Below are 10,000 nucleotides of genomic sequence, written 5' to 3'. Positions count from 1 at the left end.
CATACATACATATATATATATATATATATATATATATACATACATACATACATACATACATACATACACACACACACAACAGCAATGAGTAAGATCATCAGCAATGTGAAATATCGTCAACTGCTTTCTCTGTGCTTTTGTATAATATTAGCCCCGTGTGTGTGGTGTGCACTGGCTGCGCCTGCTAATCATGCTCACTGGGGTAACACATGCTGCTTTATTTTGTCACACACACAAACATCTTATCATGTGCTGGCAGAGTCGGCCGCTGACAGAGATCTGCAGAAGGTTCTTCAGCAGTTAGACCTGCACATATCCTTCTTAGAAGAGCTCACCAAGATGGGCGGGGCCATGCGCACTGTTCTCACCAAGATCTTAACCAATCAGCAGACCTTTAAAGAACTGAGCATGGGTGAGTGTGTCTGAAATGTGTTGGGATTGCCTGTAGTGTAGCTGAGAAAGTAAAGTTGTTCAAATAGTGTTTTTCCAGTTATTTGAGTTTCCTGGGGTTGTTTTTATCATGTTTCTATTTTTTTTATTTGACCATTTCCACTCTCTCACTCTTACAATTAAAAAGGCATGCCATTAAAAACCTATATATGCCAGTGACCTTTATGATTGACTGTCTTCTAATGTGAAACATTATACTGATATTTACTGCGTGGAAATGTGCAGTGATCATGGATCTTGTTAAACTTAGGCTTGTTTGGGAGCCATAAACATCACAATGTTTGACAACTTTCTGTTAGTTAACCAAATGTGACCCTGGAGCACGAAACCAGTCATAAAGTAACACACGTTTATTTGTAGCAATAGCCAACAATACATTGTATGGGTCAAAATTATCCATTTTTCCTTTATGCCAAAAATCATTAGGATATCATGTTCCATGAAGATATTTTGAAAGTTTCCGACCGTAAATGTATCAAAACTTTTTTTTTTTGTAATATGCATCAATAAGAACTTCATCTGGACAACTTTAAATGCTGTTTTCTCAGTATTTAGATTTTTTTTGCACCCTCAGATTCCAGATTTTCAAATATTTGTATCTCAGCCAAATATTTATGCTTTTATATTGTCCCACACCCACAGGTCAAGAGGAGAATGTTTATGCGAAGAGGAGCTATGAGAAGTATTTGTCAGCATTGAAGAGTTCAGGTCTGGTGTCAGTGGAGGAGAAAGGAGCTGGAGCTGGGGCAACAGACACCCCAGCTGGGGCAGGAGCGCTCAGTCTACTGGGTAACACCTGCTGCCTCTTCTGGGCTTTATTCCTGATGGGTCAATATGGAGACACAGGTTTGACTTTGGTAACGGTATTTTTCTTCATGTTTGTTTTACTTTAGGAGCTACTGCTGCTGCCAGTCTGGAGGACTCTAGCAAAGAGGTAGGCACACAGACTTGTGGGATAGATAAAATGTGACCCAGCAAGCAGTCAAAACAAACACAGCAGGGTGTGTCTTCCCTTTGTCATTGTTGAGAATGCAGCCTTCTTTTTTTGGCCACTGAACTGATTTGTTAAAGGGAATTGTTTTAGCTGTGCTCATTGTTGAGAAGTGCGGGTCAAATTAAAAGCGGTTCACGTCTTTGTTTGGCAGGAGGATCAGGATGGGCTGCAGGGTGTGGGCCAGAGGAAAAGAGTCAAGCTCAGTAGCAGCACCAAAGGTAGATCCCTTGACATCTCATCATCCGTAAAGCTCATGAACCGTTATTCCCCAAATAATGTACTGTAGTAACAAAACAATTCCATCTCCTTGCTCTTTTCCTGTTTTGTTAGATCCATCCATAATGGACACTCTGAAACATAAATGTTTTTTAGAAGAGTTATTGTTTTGGACTATTAAGTATGAATTTCCACAGAAGATGGTCACTTTTTTGCTCAACATGTTGCCAGATCAGGATTACAAGGTATTTAATGCTGTTATACTCTTACAAATGCAGGATCCAGAATTAATAGGGATGCAAGATATTACGTACTGATATCGGAATTGGCCGATAATGGCTTTAAAGGGGTCATATGATGCGATTTCCTGTCTCTTTGGAGTGTCACAAGCTCTTGGTGAATAAAGAAGATCTGTGAAGTTGCAAAGACTAAAGTCTCAAATCCAAAGAGAAATTCTTTATAAAAGTTAAGACTCGTCAACGCCCTCCTAAAACGGCTCGTTCAAACACGCCCCACATCTCTACGTCAGTATGTGGGAAGATTTGCATAACGCCGCCCAGATGTTCACTTTTATTCTTGTTGTAGTATTGTTGTTGCCGGCGCCGCCATGTTGTATAGACACTGTGTGTTTCACTGTGAACACTGTTTCACCGTGGCTCACTCTAGGCCTCCGGCCTCTGCTCACTCTAGGCCGTTTTTCAAAACACTTTTTTCTTTCATAAAAAAAAAATACTTACACAACTACAAACAAAATAAAAAATGGGTTTTATGTTTTTGTCATCACGTTTATAATGGGTTTATGTTTATCTCTCGTCACTCCGGCCGGACAAGGCATCACAGTATGTTAAGAGGCGTAACATTTCCTTCACACGCTTGAGGCATTCGGCCAATCACAACGCGCTGAATAGCTGGCCAATCACAACACACCTTGCTTTTCAGATCCACGAGCCTTGTGAAAATCGACGAGTTTCAGAAGGCGGGGCATAGAGGAGAAACAGTAATGTACAGTATGTGGAAAATGTGTTTTTTTTTTTTTACCTTAAACCACATAAACACATTTCATTACACCAAATAATGTTCTTTTTAGCAACATCATATGACCCCTTTAAATGTAAATATCATCATCGGCCCGATATAAAAAATTATGCCGTTATGTCTTGCCAATATCGGCGATTGCTGACAGACATCACAATGTTAAGATGTTCCTTCAGCATATCGGATATTGCAAAAATCCAATATTGTGCATCCCTAAAAATTTACAAAATTAACTTTTAAATCGCTAGTAAATTTTGAGTTATGCTTTCTGCAACTTTGGGAGTGTTAATATTGGGCCTTGTACATATGAGTAGTGTTGTACCAGATGTTCATAAGTTCTTAACTGCTAGCAACCAACACTGTACTTTATCTTGTTCCAGCATGTGTTATTAAGACTGATTGTAGCTAGTAGGTTGTAAGCTCTCCATAAAGTCATGTGTACTAGTCGCATATTGTGAGGTTTACCTTCAGTGTTTGTTCTGTTAAGAGACATGGCGAATATAAAATGCTTTTTCAATGCTTTTGTTTACAAAACATTTCCTTTCACTTGCAAAACTTGCATTCTCTGAGAAAACCTTTTGTGTTGGAGATAAGTGGCTCTCGAGGGAACGCAAATGAATTTGCAAGAGAAAGCAGTACTTTTGTGATTAGAACACGAGAGAAAGCATTGAAATACTTTTTCCTAATCATCATTCATCTAAGTCTAACAAATATGTGGATCCAGATATCTACACAAATTCAACTTGTATTCCCTTGACACCACACATAACATACAGCTCGTGCAACCGGCCCATGATCTATAAATAATATTTCAGATTTTATTTTTTAACTAAAATCTGTAACGTGGACTTCCTGCTCCTGTGCCACAGATCACGTTCACTAAAACATTTGTACAGCACTATGCCTTCATCATGAAGACCCTCATGAAGAGCCACGAGTCGGACACCATGTCCAACCGCATCGTTCACATCAGCGTGCAGCTCTTCAGTAACGAGGAGCTGGCGAGACACGTCACAGAGGAGTGCCAGTTACTGGACATCATGGTCACTGTGCTCCTCTACATGATGGAGAGCTGCCTTATCAAGAGCGAACTGCAAGGTAACCAAACAAACACGGTGGATGCTGTGTTCAAAATGGCTTTTTATATACCATGCACCGTTTGCAGAGTTAATGGATTGCTGGCTACAAAATTGTCTCCTTGCCTTCGATCTGTCACAGATGAGGAGAATAATCATCACGTGGTGGTGAACTGTGGTGAAGCTCTGCTGAAGAATAACACCTACTGGCCTTTAGTTAGTGATTTTATTAATATCCTCTCGCACCAAAGTGTTGCCAAGCGCTTCCTGGAGGATCAGTCTCTGTTGCGGCTGTGGATGAGTTTCGTCTCCTTCTTCCAAGGTCAGCAACAAATAAAAAAAAATCCACCAACAAAAAATTTTTTTTTAAAAAATTCAATACTTCCTTTCCTTCAGTGCCACTAAAATCAAAAGAATAGCAAAATGCTCATGAATTAGTGTTTGCTTGATCAATAAAGAACATTCAATTCATAGTTGTAAAATAGTTACGGCTATTGATATTGTGACTGTACTCCGAATATGGCTTGGTCTTGAATGTCTTTATTAATTGCTAACTACATAGTTAAAAGCATTCAGGGCTGTTCATTTTAGAAAGGTCATTAGGGCTTGTTGATTAGAATTAAAGAACTTCTGTTACAGCTGAAACGTGATCTCAGCGAGTCGATGATTCACTCTGATGTTATGGATTTCCTCTCTGTGGCTTTTGCTGTGTTAGGGATGAATCTGAATAAGAGAGAGCTGAATGAGCACGTGGAGTTTGAGTCTCAGACGTATTATGCAGCGTTTGCAGCTGAGCTGGAGGCCTGTGCTCAGCCCATGTGGGGTCTCCTGACACACTGCAAAGTCAAAGTGAGGCTACAGTCATCTCTACATGCATCACACTCCAGCATCTTTTTATTTTTAAAATGCTCTCATTTAGATGCTACACACAGAGTTCTATTTTAGCGTTTGTGTATTATTGCAGTCTTCTAGAATTATTGTTTTAGTACAGTAGGTGCATGTATCTTGGTTGCTTTTAGGGGCCATTCACAGAGAACACATTTTTGCATTAAAGGGGTCATCGGATGCGAAATGCACTTTTACATGTTGTTTGAACACAAATGTGGCAACCACCCTATAATGATAAAAATCCACCGAGGGTTTTTTTTTACAATCTCCTAAAATCATTTCCCCTTTCTCAAATCGAGCCGATTTCAGATGCCTGTGTGAGGTCACACAGACAGGCCCCTCCCACGATAGTTTGATTGACAGTAGCGTTTCTGCACAGACTGGACTGGTGTTTTATCTCAGACCCATCAGTCCACCATTGTTTCACCGCTGGAGCAGATGTAGACAAGAATGTCTAAGCGATTTAGGTGTTTTGTTGTTGGATGTAATAATGAACATAGCAGTCGTCATTTACTCCCAACATCTGAGACACTGAAGACACAGTGGATTCGTTTTTTTTTTAAAGTAATGCGCCCCTGATCTACCTAAATGTCTATCTTTGCACAAATTATTTGTGATCCAGCCTCACCTACAGAAAAAGTGAGTATAAGATTTTTTTTTTAGAATCTTTGAAATCGCCTTTCCTAATGTGTTAGTTAGCAAGTTTCACGGCTAAAATAAACAGTCTCATGAGAACGGCTCGTCACCCTGTGGAAGAGAGGGGCGGAGTCAGCTGACCTCATTAGCATTTAAAGGAACATGCACCGAAACGGCTTGCTGTGAAAAGAGCTGTTTTAGACAAGGTAAAAAGGGTGTTGTTTTACACTACCATTGAGAAATTTTAACCAAAGTATGTTATAGACTTTTCATTAAGACCCTAAAGAATCATATCAACTTGTGGAAAATGGGCATCTGATGACCCTTTTAAAAAATGCAAGCAGTAGAATGTAGGAGAGCACCGAGTCGCGCGCAAGGTGCTGCAAAAGACATGAAACACTTGTTCAGCAATCAAACACATCCGTCTAGTGCAAACATTCTTGTGTAATATAACTTGTGTTTGTTTGATTGCAGGTTTTTATTGTATCTGTTATACTTGTATTGTTTTTGCCATGAAAATAGCCTTAGATGCTCACATAGCATTAAATAAAAATAAACTACTACTCCTTCTAGTGCATGTTTACATAAAAAACGATGGAAAAGCAGTGCAGTGGAATTCATAATCGCGTTCTGTGTGAACAGCCCCTTATTAGAGGTTTCAAAGAGGCTTGTGTATGAACTAAAGATGTTGTGTATTGTCAGGAAACCCACGAGTACACTAAGACAGTGGTGCGGTACTGTCTGGAAACTCTTCAGATGTGGTTTGATACCATTGGGTTTGTAGATGAGGTACGGTCTTGATGTTTACGCTGTAAGATTGTCTTGATAAATGTGGAACTGGCGAGTAACCCCTTCTGTCTCTCTGTCACAGCCTGCCCTCAACCAGCTGACCTTTCATTTGCCTCTCCATAGATACTATGCCATGTTCCTCAGCAAGGTGAGCTTGACACACAGTCTCACACACTCAGAACCTGCAGTAGTGGTGTTCCTGAATCGATCAGGGTTTTTGAGTGAATAATTCAACCGCTCACTCAAAGACAGACACTTGTCACTCCTACTGTGCAAGAGTCATTAAAAAATCAGTGACAGCTAATCAATGATGTATTGATCTTTAAATAGGGTCCAGCAGTTGGTCTGTTTGAAGCCTTTTTTTTTTTTTTTTTGAGGCTGATTATCTGTTTTTCGTTGTTTTGCAGGGAGTGAAGTGTCAAGGTCTGGATTTAGACAGTTTGCTTCCTGATCAGGAGATGCTTATGAAGATCATGGTTCACCCTCTTCAGATACAGGTAATACACAATGAAGTTGATTAATAAGAGAGGAATAAATCAATGTTGAAGGCCAGACGAATTCTTCTGGTTGTCAGTTACCAATGCTCTCCAGACTACAAATACCTCAGATATTATAGCACGCATGACTTGTACGCTAAATTTCAAGGTCATATGATAATTAAATTATGAATTGAGCTTTGAATTGAAAATGATTTTATGATAATGTTATGGTGTTATATGACCACAAAACCAGTCATAAGGGTCAATTTCTTGAAATTGAGGTTTATGCATCATCTGAAAGCTGAATAAATAAGCTTTCCATTGATGTATGGTTTGTTAGGAGGACAATATTTGGCTGAGATACAACTATTTGAAAATCTGGAATCTGAGGGTTAAAAAAAAAAAAAATCTAAATATTTAGAAAATCGCCTTTAAAGTTGTCTAAATGAAGTCTTTAGCAATGCATATTACTAATCAAAAATTCAGTTTTGACATATTTACAGCAGGAAAATATCTTCATGGAACATGATCTTTACTTAATATCCTTTTGATTTTAGGCCAAAAAGTAAAGTATAATTTTGACCCATACAATGTATTGTTAACTAATGCTACAAATATACACGAGCGACTTAAGACTTTTGTGCTCCAGGGTCACATATTTCGTTGCTTTTGGAACATGACATGTAATGTGTAAAGCACATGCACTTATGTTGCATGGAAATAACCTGTACAATAACCTGCAGAACACATAAACAAAAAAAGATCTGTTTAGTGGATGAAAGAAAATCCTATGAATTAGGACTCCCCAGAGTTGTTTGAGTTCTTTCCTCTGACACTGTTTATGATGTAATAGTGTGCTTTTGATTTGGATCTAGATGCTAAAGTGTTACAGCCGTACGCAAGGCTTCATTTTGCCAGTCAGTGTATTAATGCTGCTGAAGCAGAGGACATTGTGTTGTGTAATGTTGCAGCCGTTTGTCATAAATCTTCACTGATGTCTCTTGTTTCACTTCTGGCATGTGACAGTGTTATGGAGCTAATGCCACAGTGTGTGATAAGCAGACCACGTGTTGATCTGTGTGTGTGTGTGTGTGCAGGCGAGCCTGTCTGAGATCCACAGTAACATGTGGGTGAGAAATGGGCTGCAGATTAAAGGTCAGGCCATGACTTATGTCCAGTCTCACTTCTGTAACTCCATGATTGACCCGGACATCTACCTCCTGCAGGTAACATGTTGACACTCTCTCTCTCTCTTGCTGGCTCGCTCACCTAACACTTCTGTACTGAAATAGGTGTTCATCCAGGGTCCTACATTACTTGCCCCATCTGATTTGGCACATCATGCAATTATTTTGATGTAATCAATTGGTAGCCCTAATTATTTATTATTTGTACCACTTTGTTCATACGTCAAAGCCATTTTGCCTTTTTTGGTTTTGTTTGGTTTGGTTTTATAGAAAAAATGCAAAGGTCATTGTGTCACTTACAGCATCAAAACCGAGATTTGTTTTTTTTGGACAACATGATTGTGTTTCTCATATTTCCATTTTTATAAGACCTCTATAAGACCTCCGTTCATCTTCAGAACACAAATTAAGATGTTTTTTGATGAAATCCAAGAGCTTTCTGACCCTCCCATAGACAGCAAGTGTACAACTTGATCAAGGCACAGAAAGGTACCAAGAACATTGACAAAGTAGTCCATGTGACATCAGTGTTTTTACAAAGCTGCAAGAATACTTTGTGTGCAAAAAATAAATAAATAAATATATATATATATACAAAAAGTACAGAAAAAAAACTATTAATAATGTTTTTTGAAAGAAGTCTCTTCTGCTTTATTTTTATTTGCATCAAGCCTGGCATTTATTTGATCAAAAATACAGAAAAAAAAATGTAATATTGTGATATATTATTACAATTTAAAATAATTGTTTTTAAATTTATTATACTTTAAATTATCATTTATTTCTGTGATGCAAAGCTGAATTTTTAGGATCATTATCACATGATCCTTTAGAAATCATTCTAATATGATGATTCATTATCAAAGTTGGAAACAGTTCTGCTGCTTAATATTTTTTCAGAACATGAGATACTTTTTTAGGATACTTTGATGAATAAAAAGTAAAAAAAAAAAAAGAAGCTATGTTTTTAAAATATAAATATTTTGTAATAACAATATACACTACTGGTCAGTAATTTGGGGTCAGAAATTCTTTTTTTTTTCTTTTTTTTTTAAAATAAAATCAATACTTTTATTCAGCAAGGATATGTTAAATTGATAAAAAGTGATAGTAAAGAAAATATATTATTAGAATATATATTATTAGAAATTTTTTTTTTTTTTGAATAAATGCAGTTCTTCTTAACCTTTTATTCATCAAATATATTAGACAGCAGAACTGTTTCCAACACTCATAATAAATCAGAATATTAGAATGATTTCTAAATGATCATGTGATAGACTGGATGTTACATGTGACACTGAAGGCTGGAGTAATGATGCTGAAAATTCAGCTTTGCATCACAGGAATAAATTATTTTTTTAAAAGTATATTCAAATAGAAAACTATTATTTTAAGTTGTAATAATATTTCACAATATTACTGTTTTTTTCTGTATTTTTGATCAAATAAATGCAGGCTTGATGAGCAGAAGAAACTTCTTTCAAAAACATTAAAAATAGTAATGTTTCCAAACTTTTGGTCTGTACTGTATATATTTATTCCACAATTCCTCTCCTCCGCGTCACCATTCGCTGCCATTAATGAGAGTACTATGATGCATATTTTTGTTTTCTTTAACCACTGATGTCACATTATTTTAACGATGTCATTGTTTCTGGGCCTGAGAACTCTTGGATTTCATCAAAAATGTCTTAATTTGTGTTCCGAAGATGAACAAAGGTTTTGGGTGAACTATCCCTTTAAGATTAGTCATTAGGCTGCCATTTTAAATAGACTTTTGATTGGCTTATTTCTGTCTGTTTTTGGTCTTCAGGTGTGTGCGTCCAGACTGGACCCAGATTACTTCATTTCCTCGGTGTTTGAGAGGTGCGACACCGTCTCTGTCTTGGTTTGTGTGTTCACACTACTCCGTGATGGCTCCTAAAAGCGATGTGTTTCCGTCAGGTTCAAGGTGGTGGATCTGCTGACGATGGCGTCTCAGCATCAGAACGCAGTGCTGGACTCGGAGCAGGAGAGGCCCATGCTGGAGGGGGCGCTGACCTTCCTGGTCATTCTGAGCAGTCTCAGAGTACACTTAGGTGCAGATCTTCTCCAGCTCAAATATGCTGACAAAATAAAGCTATTAAAAGTAATAGGACTCTCACCTGCATTTTGAAAGCATGTTCTACAAACAAACTGGGTGATTCGAAACCCTTTCGAAAGCGAGCTGACTGTCTCGTCATGCAGCATGATGGCACACGCTTGTCT

General features: G+C 37.9%; 1 protein-coding gene across 5 annotated transcripts in view; it reads left to right on the top strand.

The window, feature by feature from the left end:
• The window catches only part of LOC109112253 (E3 ubiquitin-protein ligase ubr3), a 62,465-nt gene that overhangs the window by 6,201 nt on the left and 46,264 nt on the right, over positions 1-10,000 (top strand). For all 5 annotated transcript variants that reach the window (XM_042730643.1, XM_042730644.1, XM_042730642.1 and 2 more), the window contains exons 3-16: positions 260-412; positions 1,093-1,239; positions 1,344-1,384; positions 1,596-1,662; positions 1,775-1,905; positions 3,565-3,793; positions 3,914-4,093; positions 4,487-4,620; positions 5,998-6,084; positions 6,167-6,232; positions 6,492-6,581; positions 7,661-7,789; positions 9,567-9,619; positions 9,698-9,831. In XM_042730643.1, the coding sequence (XP_042586577.1) occupies positions 260-412; positions 1,093-1,239; positions 1,344-1,384; positions 1,596-1,662; positions 1,775-1,905; positions 3,565-3,793; positions 3,914-4,093; positions 4,487-4,620; positions 5,998-6,084; positions 6,167-6,232; positions 6,492-6,581; positions 7,661-7,789; positions 9,567-9,619; positions 9,698-9,831 (1,641 nt within the window). The remainder of the gene's footprint in view (positions 1-259; positions 413-1,092; positions 1,240-1,343; positions 1,385-1,595; positions 1,663-1,774; positions 1,906-3,564; positions 3,794-3,913; positions 4,094-4,486; positions 4,621-5,997; positions 6,085-6,166; positions 6,233-6,491; positions 6,582-7,660; positions 7,790-9,566; positions 9,620-9,697; positions 9,832-10,000) is intronic.

Source organism: Cyprinus carpio, chromosome B9 (genome assembly GCF_018340385.1).
Source record: "Cyprinus carpio isolate SPL01 chromosome B9, ASM1834038v1, whole genome shotgun sequence".
In the NCBI taxonomy this organism is placed as follows: domain Eukaryota; kingdom Metazoa; phylum Chordata; class Actinopteri; order Cypriniformes; family Cyprinidae; genus Cyprinus; species Cyprinus carpio.
The sequence above is the reverse complement of the archived record's forward strand: the minus strand, read 5'-3'. Positions and strand labels throughout refer to the sequence as shown.